Source organism: Penicillium maclennaniae (genome assembly GCF_028827695.1).
Source record: "Penicillium maclennaniae strain IBT 15551 chromosome Unknown utg000004l:1.0-3007600.0:1.0-3009580.0, whole genome shotgun sequence".
NCBI lineage: Eukaryota > Fungi > Ascomycota > Eurotiomycetes > Eurotiales > Aspergillaceae > Penicillium > Penicillium maclennaniae.
In genome coordinates, this window is record NW_026623216.1 from 602,267 (window position 1) to 615,565 (window position 13,299).

A 13,299-nucleotide genomic window follows, 5' to 3' on the forward strand; every position below is an offset into this window, starting at 1 on the left:
AATGGCCTCAGAAGTATCGTGTGAAACCCCTTTACTTTCTCATCCGTCCACTATGGGGAACTACGACATGTTCCGCCGCACTGCGCCGGAGTCGGCGCCTACCTTTGAGAGATCCCCCGAGGAGAAAGCGCTCGTGCGACGACTTGACACTTTCTTCTTGACATTCGGTTGCCTGTCTCAGATCATCAAGTATCTGGATCAGCAAAACATTAATAATGCCTACGTCTCGGGGATGCAGGAGGATCTTCATCTTTACGGTGACGAGTTGAACCTGTGAGATCGCGAATCAATGCACGCACCTATTGATATCTGCTGACTCTCAGATGCTATCTAGATTCACGACTTATTTCAATGTCGCATACTGCATTATGCTGATCCCCTCACAGATCATCATGACCTACGTCCGTCCGAGCTATTGGCTTCCCGGTCTAGAATTGACCTGGGGTCTAATGACCGGGCTCATGGCCATGACCACCAGCGCAAAGCAAGTATACGTCTTGCGCGTGTTCCTCGGTCTATGCGAAAGCTCAGCATGGCCTGGATTCATGACTTTACTCAGTGAGTAGACCATCACATCCCATCATTATGACAAGCCAGGAACTAAACATCTGCTAGTGTACTGGTACACTCCAACCGAACTAGCCAAACGCATGGGCTTCTACCACTCTTGTCAAGGGATGGGCACGTTATTCTCCGGCTTCATGCAAGCCTCCATCTCGAGCACCATGGACGGCGCCGGTGGTCTTGCAGGATGGCGCTGGTTATTCGTAATCAACGCCATAATCACCGTCGTCTGGGGATTTGCAGGCTTCTTCATGATCCCCGACATCCCCAACAATCCCAACCCGCGCGCATTCTGGTTCAAGAAGAACCACGATGAACTGTCCTTGGAGCGTCTCGCTCGTAATGGTCGCGCTGAACCGAAGCGTATTACGTGGGCCAGTGCGAAGAGAACATTCTCTGGGTGGGTCGTCTACTTCATAGCCACACTTTACGCAGCTACTGTTCTAGGAACATATGGATATGTTTATTTCTCACTGTTCTTGAAATCGCTTAAGAATCCCGATGGAAGCAAGAGATGGAGTACGTCCGAGGTCAACGCGATTCCGATGGGGGGTCGGCGATAAACGTGGTATTCGTGTGGATCTGGGCTCTTTTGTCTGATTACTTACGAACGCGATGGACGCTCATTGTGCTCCAGGCTGTTATTGGGATCATTCCGTGCATTATCATGAGCATTTGGACTTCACATCCTGATACGGTGGCTCTGTCTGCTGCTTATGCGTCTTACTTCATCTCCTACATTTGTCTCGGGACAGCACCTCTGATCTTCGCGTGGCTTTCTGACCTGATTCCTCAGGATCCAGAGGCACGCTCGCTGGTTGTTGGTGTTTCGGTTGCTGGGTACTATGCTATCTCGGCCTGGTCGCAAGTCCTTGTGTGGCCTGCTACTCAGGCGCCGTATTACAAATATGGATGGCAGTCTGCGTCGGCTCTGTTGGTTCTCGTTATCATCATGACGTGTATCTTGAGGTATATTGATGTGAGGTATCTACTGCCGAAGCGGGAAGAATTTTTGGCGGCGATAGATGGTCAGGACGTTGGGGGAAAAGATACTGTTTTTACTGCATTGGAGGATGAGAATTCGGGTGGAAAGGCCGGGCCGTCTGGTTACGATCGCAAGACGATCCAGTCACATGCTGTGAATGAGGTATAAGCCTTAAGAGGTGGTGAAGATGAAGAAATGGGTCTTTTGAAAGCAAATGGTGAAATAAGCTAGAGTTCTATCTAGGGATTTCAGACACTAGATATCATTCAAAGTAGGGGACATCAAATAGGTTCATCGCGAGGCTCAACCAGGATCTCATTGACAGAGACATACTCTGGTTGGCAAAGAGCGTGAACAATTGAATTCGCAACATCAGACGGCTCGAGAATTCTGGCGCCAGAGGGCTCTCCGAACTTCTTCACAGCTTCTGTATCCGTGGACATGTTCAACAATGGAGTGGCTGTGTTACCAGGCTGGATGGCAGTTACGCGCAAGCCAGCACCGGCGGTCTCAAGTCGCAGTGCCTGGAGTGTAGCCTCCACAAAAAACTTACTGGCTGAGTAGACACCCAGGCCGGGGAAGACCTTGCGCCCAGCATCCGAGGAAATAGCCACGATGTGACCGCTGCCACGCTCAAGCATGCCGGGCACGGTGGTCCCGAGGGCATTCAAGAGACCCTTGCAGTTGACATCGACAGTGCGTTCCCACTCGTCGAAGTTGGTGTTCTTCATCATCTCAAAGTACATCACACCAGCGCATGAGACGAGAATGTCCACGGGGCCAAGCTCTTCGCTAGCTGCCTTGACAAGCTCTTCGGTCTGGGTCTTGCTAGTGACATCAGTGGATCGAATAACGCACTTGACACCGTGGACATCAACCTGGCGCTTGACAGATTCCAAAGCGTCTAGGCGGCGAGCACCCAAAGCAACAGCACATCCTGCCTTCGCCAGGGCAGAGGCGACAGCTGCGCCAATACCTGAGGATGCGCCAGTTACGACAGCGACCTTTCCGCTCAGAGGCCCTCGAACAGTGGGCTTGGAAGCAAGAGCTTGCTGACGAATGGGTGCTCGGGGAAGCCAACCTCGAGCGAACCAGTGGCGAGTGTATGTTTCTAGCAGCAGCGCATCCACCTTGGGTCGCTCGACTGCCGATCGGAAGGGTCTCGTCAAGGCGTTGTCGAGGACGACAATGCCACGTAGGAACTCCACAGTCGGCATGCCACTGCGAAGAATGTCGACAGTGAATGAACCATCTCCACCCTTGGCGAGGCCTCGCTTCTCGGACCAGAGAGCTACCCACTCGTCCCAGGGGAGAGGCTTGGTGGGATATCCAAGCGTGGTCAGGTTCTCGAAAACGGATCGAATGTTTACCGGATCGGGGTCTCCCAGGTGGAACATCGTTTGATTTGTCTGGGTTTGTGTGGCCAGGTGGATGATGCTCTTGCTCACAAAGTCGACAGGAGTCATCTCTGCTCTCCAGCCTTCGACCTCAGGAGCATAGCCGAGCCTGATAGACTCGACGATCAACGCAGTCAACAGATCCCACGCATTGGCTGAGCCAGTGAGACTATGGCCACTGATAGTGCCACAGCGATGGATCTTGACCGGCAATCCACGCTCACCAGCCTTGAGAACAAGCTGCTCGGCTACCCACTTGGTTTGACCGTAACCATCGGCAAGCTTGGTAGGGACATCCTCAATATCAATGATGGTGCTTTCAGGCCAGCCCTTCTCTCCAGAGGGAGGCAAGACACCGTTTGTGGAAACATATTGGACGGTCGCACCGTTCTTGGCTGCAAGCCGAAGGATCTCGCGAGTCCCTCCAACATTGGCAGCACGCAGCGCTGCGTAGGGGTAAACAAGGTTGACAGTAGCTCCGGCGTGGACGATGACTTGGACGCGACAAGCGAGTTCGTCGTATGCCTCAGGCGACAAACCGAAGTGGGGTCTCGACAGATTACCAGGAAGAACCTCGACGCGCTCCATGATTGAGTCTCGCCAGAGACCAAAGTCGAGAAGGTTACGGCGAATACGAGCCACACCTCCAGCCTGGTCGTCCATTTCGGGGTCCTTGAAACGAACCATACAGATGATTTTGGCCGAAGTGTTTTCCAGCAAATCACTGAGCAGGAAAGCACCCAGGAAACCAGTCACACCGGTCAAAAACACCGTATCAGCCGAGGCAATCGACTTGAGTGATGCATTCGCGGGAGGCTTGATCTCCTCGTCAAGGGTGGCATCGGCGAGCAAAACAGCGGGAAGATCTGCTTGCACGGCAGCAGTGTGGCCATCTCGGATCGCACGCACAGTCTCCAAATGACCAGCGAGGGTAACATTCGCTGCGAGTCGAGGAATAGCGACACGGAAGCCGAAGTGACGAGACAGCCGGCCTGCAAGGTCTGCCAACGACAAAGAGTGTCCGCCAAGATCGAAGAAGTTGTCCTCGGGCTTCAGGTTAGACTTGGTAATCTTCAAGACAGATGCCCAGATGGTCGCGATATCGTCGATACCAATCGGGTCCTTCTCCGCCACGCGATCACCCATGGGGCTTGGGGTGCGAGGGGGAGTAAGACTCTTGAGATCAACCTTGCCAGAGACCTCATGAGTGGGCAGTTCCTTCATAACAACCCACATGGATGGAATCATGTAGTGAGCGAGATGAGGCTCGAGAACGCGACGAGCGGACGGGCTGTGTCCAGACTCATTGACCTCAACCACTGGCCGAGTGTCAGATGCATCTTTCTCAGCGGCCACGACGTAGGCGCACAACTGACGATCAAGGCCATCACCATGAGCAGTGACGGCACAATGGCTGACGGCCAAGTGCTGGTAAATTTCAGTTTCCACCTTGGCTGGGACCACCGAATAGCCACGAATTTTGATCATGGCACCCACGCGGCCGGTGATCTCGAGATGGCCCGAGTCCAACTTGCGTGCCAAATCGCCGGTTCTGTACATGAGCGCACCGGGCCTGGAGTCAAATTTGTTAGGAACAAATGCCTTGGCAGTTGTTTCCGGGAGATTGAGGTATCCCGAGCCAGCAGGTCCCCTCCGACAAATAGCTCACCCGCAGTACCCGCTTCCACTTCCTCCGCATTCTCGTCAAGGATATACGTCTGAACAAGAGGCGGACCAACCGCACAGTAATTGGACTCCGTATCAATCAGATCGCGGATATCACCGCATGCAATTTCATGTGTTTCGCATGCACTGTAGCAGTTGAGGAAGCGGGTGTCGGGCAAAGTGCCGATACCGCGGCGAGCCAGATCGGCGGTCACCACTTCGCCATTGAGCCAAAGAGTTCGTAGATCTGGCAGACGAGTCGCAATTCGAGGGTAGCGTGCAAGTACGGTGGCCAGGAGGGTGGGGGTCATGAGGGTTTCGGTGATCTTCTTGGCTTCAAGCAAATCGACTAGCGCGGCGGGGTCGTAGCTAACTTCGTCGGGGACGCAAACCACTGTGGCACCTCTGAACAGGGGGCGCAGCATCTCCCAGATGAAGAAGACATTGCAAGCCACCCGATCTCCAGGCTGCAAATCTTGTACTGCAAATCTCAGGTTGTATGAAAGTACCGGGGCTCTCTGGGGGTTCGCGATTCCCTTGGGCTTACCGGTTGTACCCGAAGAGTAGGAGACAAATGCCAATCGGTCCAAATCGTCCTCCGCCGGCAACGGGGGCAACTCTGAGGGATCGTAGTTTTCTTCGGGGGTCGCCAGGTCCAGGGAAATGACAGGGCAATCGGACTGCACTTTGCCAGCCTCTGCTTGGTGGGTGATCACGACAGCGGGCTTCGCATCCTCAATGACATCAGCGAGGAGTTGCGGGGGATAGGCAAGCTCCAGGACCAAAAAGGCACCTCCCGCACGAAGAGCTGCCAGGCACGCAATCACGTAGTGCGCACTCCGAGGCAAGAGCACTCCAACCAAAGTGTCTCGGCCAACCCCGCGAAGCCGCAGCCGAATGGACAGAGCCTCGACTTCCTTGTCAAGCTCGGCATAGGTATATGTAGATTTCTCATCCTCCAAAGCCAGAGCATCGGGGGTCGCCAGGACCTGCTTCTTGAATAGCGATGGCAGGTCCAGCCTGGTATCGATGATGGTCATTTTCGAGAATCTCCGAACGAAAGTCGATCGTGCTCGGTTCTCGAATAGCTAGATAAGGTCTGGTGCACGGATTCGTACAGCCGCAAGGGTGTTAAGAGGTGAGTTCTGATGCAATAATAAAGGCGGATGACGCGATGGGAGAAATATGTAAACCGGAAAATGGCCACATGCCATATTTCTTGATTTTCTAGGCTAGTTTGTTGAGAGCGAATATGATGGCAAGCTCGTATGGGTACGGAACACCAGGCTAGACTCCTTCTCGTTTAGCAGGAGAATCTTTGGAACCTCAGAGAGGTCAAGGTCCTTATCGGGACCAATCAATCCCGCATCCGCTAAGATGCCATGCATCGATTCGAGGCCAGTCACATCAGATCCCCCTCCTGATCGCTGCTTATATAGTTCCTGAGTGGCGGGCGCTACTCTGCTTAAATCTTCGTGTGCATAGTTATGACCTTTCCCAGGAAACTACCCCTCCATAGAGTAATTGCTTCCCTAGAAGTGCTTCAGAGAAGCAGAGGGACAGCTCCATCTTTTTCTCCAGTTGTGGATCCGCCCCCACTATATGGGATTTTGCATGTGAAAGCCCCCTTCCCCAACACTTTCTAGTGTTGGTTCCTGGTGACTAATTTCATCATCTTTTAACCGTGTTCTTTGGATACCAATGGCTCTTTGCATAGCTAGGGTTTGAGATCTCGTGCTGCATGCTTATGTGGATGTTCCCTGGCTGTGCCCAGTGAAACTACCCCGCGATTGTTCTGGGCTTGTCTCCTTTGAGCAAATTGCTTCCGTTTTATTCTCTTTCCTTTCCATGTTTCTAGAAACTAACCTTAGCTCCGTCATTCCAACGTATTGATTAGAATAAAAGCAAAGTCTAGGTTGATACAAAGTTTGAGCTGCCCTGGCCGTGGCGAACACGTGATCCACGTGGCGCACGTTCATCGATCATTGACCATTCATTCTCTCATCACCCCGAAGCGACTAGCTAATGAGATCAATGGCTTAAGCTTGGATCTAAAATCAGAATAATATTGTATGACAATGGGGTATGGATGATTTCTTCGAAATCACTCGATCTGCAAGAACGTCACTTCTCCAAGTCTCCACTTGGTCCGGACTAGTCAGGCACTTTTTTTGGACTCAAAAGTCAACGCCATTTGAATAAATTATGAAATAAAAGTGCTCCATGGGCGTATACAATAAAAGAGAGTCTATCCGTGTTGGAGAGGATTAAAGCTGGGGAAGACATCGATAGATGCGGTCACCTGACAAGAGATGAATCGGCCAATCATATTACTGGCTTAATCCACTTCGACTCTTGGAGCCTAGCTCTGATAGCAAAGCTCGCTATGTCTGAGAGACCCGAGGCCGGTTGTGGATGAATATTTCCGGACCAAGTGTCTGCAACAAGCTGGAGAAAAGCATCGACGATATGAGCTGACATGGTGGCAGTAAATAGGGAGAAACACCTTTGGAAAACGCGAGGCGCATATGTTATCTTGAAACTCCAATTATTAAGCGAGACTGACAGCTGGTATATTTGAGGCTACAATCTTCGCACAAATCAAGCCCGATTCTTCGCGATTATACTATGTTGAATCTGTGCACGGCCCATGGATCTTGTGGCTAACTATAAACACTTTGCCGAGCCTCGCAAGCGTCTTCGGTAATATGAGACGCCCGAATCGGTGCAAGGATGAAGAACCCGACACCAATCACGGTGATCAAAGGAGCGACTTAAGCATCAGATTGAGCTCAACAAGGCATTCGGCACGCAGTAAGTCTCGGATATTTCGGACCACACCTCATTTTGATTCGGTCCATACCCTCAGACCACAGTGTTATGTGTAGCTGTGAGATCTTGCAGATGATGCCTCGCCGGATTCTCCAGAGCCTAGGGGTGGATCCAACGCACAATGCCCTCTTTGGGGTCGCTCCACCGCGGCACGGCCCAGGGTATCTACTAAGGGCAATAAACTATTGGCGCAGGCTGCGTCACTTGGTGTGTATTGGATCCGTGCCAGATGTCGATTCATCGAGATTATCATCAAGTGTTCAATAGCCTGCAGGTCAAGCATAGACACTCTCTTTACTCTAAGCCGTAATTGTCAAATTTTTCCGGGGGCTTCAATTAGATGTGCAATTCCTAGTGAGCGGAACATCAAGTCTTTTATCATATAGTGTTCCTAGAAGGCCGCCGTGTGCATCTTACTTCCCCTTTATCCGGCCCACAAAGAGGGGTGTTCACCCCGATTTTGCTTTTGGCCCCCACCTCAACTATGTTCCAAGCGAGCATGCACTGATTAAGCCGAGCGCCATTTCTGATGGAATAAGCATTTGATTGCTCGGAGACTTCTGTGATTGCGCGAGCCATGCGCATTTAACTGTGCTGATCGTGGCTCTAAGCACGAACTCATTTGTAGTGTCTATCAGGGCGTGGGGCCAATTTATGATAGTCTTGAGGCAAACTTTGGGCGAAACACCATTCATAAGGAGGTGGTTCAGCCAGTGCGATTGGTTTCTCTTCACGCAATTCCACGGATTTTCAAGACTTCGCCAATATGACTGCGACGTCTTCAATTCTAAATGAACTCGCCTCTGCGCACCGTGCTTTCGATAACGATGAGCCTGGCTCAAGGGAAGCACTCGTTGAGCACAGTCGGGCTCTGATTGCCTCGCTGGAGATTCCTAGCGAGTTCCTCCAGCGCACTTTCTGGGCAGAAGTAAGATACGCTAGCCCTCTATCACCAGATCATGATTATATTCGATTGGAATTTCTGGCTTGGGCCTTGGCAGTATTGGGACAAATACAAAAGCATCATAGCCAGCACAGTCTCCAATCATCCGCATGGCCGTCGATGTCGAGCTTTTCCAACATTTGCAAAAGGCTAGCGATGGCGGACTAGACGCTGAATCGTTGGCACAAAGAACTGGAATGGAAGTCCTTCTTCTGCAGCGTCTTGCCAGACATCTAGTGGCGATGAATGTCCTCGCATACCATGACAATACATTCCATGCGACACCGTTGAGCAACGGTCTTGCAGCTGAGAACTTCCGACATAGTGTTTCTTTCTGCCACGACGCGGCACGACCATCATTCAACGTTTTCCCTCAATTTTTCAAGGAAAATAAATACCAATCGCCCACACCTGGAGGAGCCGATGGTCCCTATCAAGCTGCGCACTCCACGAAGCTTCCGTTCTTTGAATGGCTCGTCGCGACACCACCCAACCTCCAGCATTTCAATTCATTCATGAGCGCCTATCGCGCCGGGAAGCCCAACTGGTACGACTTTTATCCAGTAGCTGAGCGTTTGATTGACGGATTCGAGAGCTCAGCTAGCGATGTCCTGCTTGTTGACGTTGGTGGTGGACGGGGTCACGACATGGCACTGTTCGGAAACGAATTTCAATCTCGACCAGGCAGGATCATTCTTCAGGACCGGGAACCGGTCATTACAGAAGTACTGGCTGGTAGCAAGAACCTACCCTTCGAGGCACAAGCCCATGACTTCTTTACGCCGCAGCCTATCAGGGGGGGCTCGAGCATACTCGCTTCACTCTATCTTGCACGACTGGAGTGATAAGGATGGAGTTAAAAAACTGGAGAATCTGACACCTGCGCTGAAGAAAGGATATTCGAAAGTCTTGTTCAATGAGATTGTCGTTCATGAAGAGAAGCCCACACTAGCTGCGACTAGTATGGATTTGATGATGCTCGCTCACTTTGGAGTTAGGGAGAGGACTGAGGCGGATTGGCGGGCTATTTTTGATAAGGCTGGCTTGAAGGTGGTCAAGATCTATAGCTACCCAGGTGTTGCGGGGAGCTTGATCGAGACTGAACTTGCATAATAGTGTCGCCCTCATCGCTCCTTCAACAAACTGTCTCAGAAGTACGACGTGTACATATTAGATTGTATACATAGACCAAGGCCTCGGATCTCACTCAGCCGTGCGGGGTGAGACGTCTGTGTCCTCATAGATAAAGACGAATATCAACCCCTACCTTGAATGGTACTCAGAAGATGTTCCCCATGTTAACCATTGAGGCACTTACGTACTCCGGGTCATTCAGTCAGATTAACGGCTCTAGACACATAGCAGAGTACCCGGAAGTTTCATGATGCCGGCTAGTTCCTGTCATACCTAGCGATAGGTCCCCTGCACAATGAAGGCCCGTTCACAAAGAGTCAGCCTGTTGTAAGTCACCCATGACTTCATCTTGTTTGAATGTTATGTGAGGGGCTATCGCCCGCCGGATCTTACTTTTTTATTGCTGCAACTCATTCTTACACTCCATCACAATCCAAACCCCCTAAATCTCTCAACATGCCGCAAAAGGTAGACTCGAAAAATAGGCCTTTCTTCATCCTCGAATCAAGAAATTAACAGTTCTAGACCAATCTGTCCTGCGTTCTTTTCGGCGCGGGCAAAGTTCGCTTCGAGCACCTGCCTATTCCCTCACTTGAAGACCCTCATGATATCTTGGTCCGTGTTGCATATATTGGCGTATGTGGCAGCGATGTGAGTTGCTGACATTCATGATATTGTCGAACCGAGACTGAGTTACTTGTGAGGTCCATTTTTGGCGACATGGTGGTATCAGCCGCAAAGTCTCGGAAGACATGCCCCTAGTCATGGGCCATGAGGCCTCTGGGGTCGTCGAAACCATCGGAGCAGCCGTTTCAAGTGTCAAGCCAGGTGATCGGGTTGCTATTGAGCCCGGGTTTCCATGTCGGCGATGCAAGCAGTGCAAGAAAGGCCGATACAATATCTGCCCTGATATGAGATTCGCCGCTGATCCCCCTCTTACGAACGGGACGTTATGCCGACTATTCAAAATCCCCGAAGACTACGTCTACAAAATACCTGACTCTATGAGCTTGCAGGAAGCTGTGCTCATTGAGCCTTTGAGCGTTGCCGTGCATGGTGTTCGACTTGCTGAGCTGAGACCCGGCCAAAGTGTCCTGGTTCTAGGATCTGGCACGGTCGGATTGATGGCTGCTGCGGCAGCGAAAGCATTCGGTGCTCGCGTTGTTTTCGTTTCGGATATCAATCAAGCCAAGCTCGACTTCGCGAAGTCGTTGGTGGATTGCGCTACATTCGTTCCGGATATCCATTCTACCCCGGACATAGCCGCAATGAAATTCCAGGAAGAAATGGGTATCATGGATGGCGTCGATGTAGTTCTGGAATGTACTGGGGTGGAATCGTCGGCGGCAACGGGACTTCATGCATGCGGCCCTGGCGCCATTTTCGTTCAGATTGGGATGGGTAAGCCGATACAAAACATTCCTATCCTGGCAATGAGTGAGAAAGAAGTTGTCTTAAAGACTTGTTTCCGGTATGCTCCGGGTGATTATGAAATTGCGCTGGAGCTGGTTGGCTCGGGTAAAATCTCGGTTAAGGAGTTGATCAGCAGTACGGTGCCATTTGAAGATGCTTCTGCGGCCTGGGAGAAGACAGCCAGAGGAGAGGGGATCAAGAACCTGATTCAAGGTGTCCAGGACTAGCTTTTGTCTATCATACACTGTTATGCATGCTCGTATCACTCGCGGTCGAAGACGTCGAGGGATTGTTGAGCTGTGCGGAATTTCTTAAGCATCACGTACTCATTCATGATGAGTCGTTGCTCATAAGCGACGGAACACTATCCCAGACTTTGATGATAGGGCCCCTTTCTCATTTAGATTGGGAAATGCTACGAAGAAATTTTGAAGAACAAAGGATATACTGAACCAACCTCGGAAGTGTTCGCGTCCATTGCCCTTTCTTCTCAGGCTGTGAGTCTTCTCGGGGCATAGTTTGATGTAACAACTCCAAGCATCGTGGCTTCGCCAAGGGTCATCCATTTGCGCGGTCGAAGACTTGCCATGTTTAGAAATAGCTTAAAAGCAGATTCCTGGATCCACAGATCATACTCTTTGCAGACTGGAAGTTCTCAGAAGGCTTGTCAAGGACTACTAATAGATTCGTGTTATCCGATTAAGGTGCTCTTATTCAATCCGAGATAAACGTGATGGGGTAAAACCACGTAGTGCTAATCATAAGTCATCATATCACAGTCTGAGGGCGTCAAGCAGTTGTGCGCCCATGTTCGTCTTGAATACCATGAGTCTCTGCCAAAGGCTCCGCCATATCGGCGTTGGTCACATCCTCATGGCTCTGTTCCACATCCTGCTTATCAGCTAGTCGGGCATGCCATCGCTTAAACATCTGGACGAAGAAATGAGCCACGGCAATCTGCTCCGTGGTGTACAGCAAGACCGGCACGGAGGTTTTTGCCTTGGTGAATAAATCTAGTGGCTCCCACATAGCGTATAGTAACGGGATTCCCAGGGCGGTACTTTTCGCGGGACCACAAAAGCAAACAGCAATTGCTTGTTCCGGGGCCATAGGCTTGAAGATACGCTCGGACCAACCACGAGAAGATAGAAATCGCGGAGGCCGTGCTGCAAAGAAGCACACCGCGGTCAGGAAGATATAGAGTCCAATGTTAAAAAGCACCACAAAGATGATGCTTTGACTGGACATGGACTGAAGAGCTCCCGTAGCGAAGCAGGACGAGAACGTGGTCCTATGCAAATGTTAGAATATCAATTGATGTTTTACGATCAAGAGACTCACCAGATCAGTAGTAACATGCAGACAGAGGCCCATTTGGGCATTTTGGTCTTCTGCAGCACCCACGCCGTGCGATCGGGCCAGGTCCATCGTATCAACTGTCCCACGAAGAGTGGCAGCAAACAACTCAACCCGAGTTGCTGGAACACATTCTTATACATGCTGCCCAAATTGCCGCCGCCATATCTCCATTGATCAAACTCGGGCGTTTTGGGAATCAAACTGACTGTCCAAGCCGCTGTGATAAAGGGCCCGAGGATATTGGCAATCAATACCTCCACCAATGCCGCCGCATCGTCGCCCCCGGCAGCCCTCGTCATCACCACATTGGAAGCAATGGTTGTCGGGATACACGCGGTGAAGATATAGCCCGCCAATACAGCTCGATCAATTTTCCCCCTCGCGTCACCGGCTAAGATCAGATATACGACGGCCAGAACAAGCGCCGGAATGAAAAGAAACGAGATTACTTGCACCACGATATGCAGTCGCCAGTTCAAGAGCTGATTAAAAAGCTTCTGGCGCGGAATGCTGAGGCCCGAGATGAGGAAAATGATGGCAATTACCCCGTACAAGATACTGTACTGGCTTCTGATGATTCCTCCATGCTTGGCTACTTGAGGAAAGTAATAGGCCAGAACGCAGACAACTCCGATGCCGATTAGTAACCACTGGTGCAGGATAAACCAGAACACTCGCTTGGACACCGCCAGCCACCGCGAGGTTCGCTGCTCTGTGGCCACTGCGACCGTGTATTCGTCCATGACTATTCAAAGACACGTAGACATTATTTTAGTGGTCCGGAGGAAGTCATTCAACAGTCGAAGTCGTGCACTCAAATACTTGGAGGTGTTTAGACACTTTGGGCAGGGGTAGGGCTAGCGCGGGGGGTTCTCCGACATGACTCTGGAGATCGTTGCGGCGAATTGTTCACCCTACAGTATACACTCAACAATCACCACACTCAATCCCGCCATCCCTGCAGCTCAACCGCCATGATCTGATAAGCCAAAGCTAAATGATCCGGC

General features: G+C 51.1%; 5 protein-coding genes across 5 annotated transcripts; 3 read left to right on the forward strand and 2 right to left on the reverse strand.

The window, feature by feature from the left end:
- Positions 1 to 52: 52 nt before the first annotated feature.
- N7477_004411 (uncharacterized protein) lies at positions 53 to 1,717 on the forward strand (the record flags this gene model as incomplete). The annotated part of the gene is given in 5 exon segments (XM_056966074.1): positions 53 to 273; positions 335 to 353; positions 387 to 558; positions 616 to 1,083; positions 1,095 to 1,717. 5 exon segments carry the CDS (start codon positions 53 to 55, stop codon positions 1,715 to 1,717), a joined length of 1,503 nt encoding a protein of 500 aa, XP_056822855.1.
- Positions 1,718 to 1,830: 113 nt separating this feature from the next.
- On the reverse strand, positions 1,831 to 5,651 carry N7477_004412 (Male sterility NAD-binding; the record flags this gene model as incomplete). Its single annotated transcript, XM_056966075.1, has 2 exons — positions 1,831 to 4,548; positions 4,605 to 5,651. The coding sequence occupies 2 exons, from the start codon at positions 5,649 to 5,651 to the stop codon at positions 1,831 to 1,833; spliced, it is 3,765 nt and encodes a 1,254-aa protein (XP_056822856.1).
- Positions 5,652 to 8,209: 2,558 nt separating this feature from the next.
- On the forward strand, positions 8,210 to 9,499 carry N7477_004413 (O-methyltransferase; the record flags this gene model as incomplete). Its single annotated transcript, XM_056966076.1, is given in 3 exon segments — positions 8,210 to 8,371; positions 8,473 to 9,099; positions 9,110 to 9,499. The coding sequence occupies 3 exon segments, from the start codon at positions 8,210 to 8,212 to the stop codon at positions 9,497 to 9,499; spliced, it is 1,179 nt and encodes a 392-aa protein (XP_056822857.1).
- Positions 9,500 to 10,045: 546 nt separating this feature from the next.
- On the forward strand, positions 10,046 to 11,160 carry N7477_004414 (NAD(P)-dependent alcohol dehydrogenase; the record flags this gene model as incomplete). The annotated part of the gene is made up of 2 exons (XM_056966077.1): positions 10,046 to 10,171; positions 10,225 to 11,160. Coding segments are annotated over 2 exons (1,062 nt in total), but the record flags the coding sequence as incomplete, so codon positions are not given.
- Positions 11,161 to 11,722: 562 nt separating this feature from the next.
- Positions 11,723 to 13,035, reverse strand: N7477_004415 (uncharacterized protein; the record flags this gene model as incomplete). Its single annotated transcript, XM_056966078.1, has 2 exons — positions 11,723 to 12,224; positions 12,275 to 13,035. The coding sequence occupies 2 exons, from the start codon at positions 13,033 to 13,035 to the stop codon at positions 11,723 to 11,725; spliced, it is 1,263 nt and encodes a 420-aa protein (XP_056822859.1).
- Between the last annotated feature and the right edge of the window lie 264 nt (positions 13,036 to 13,299).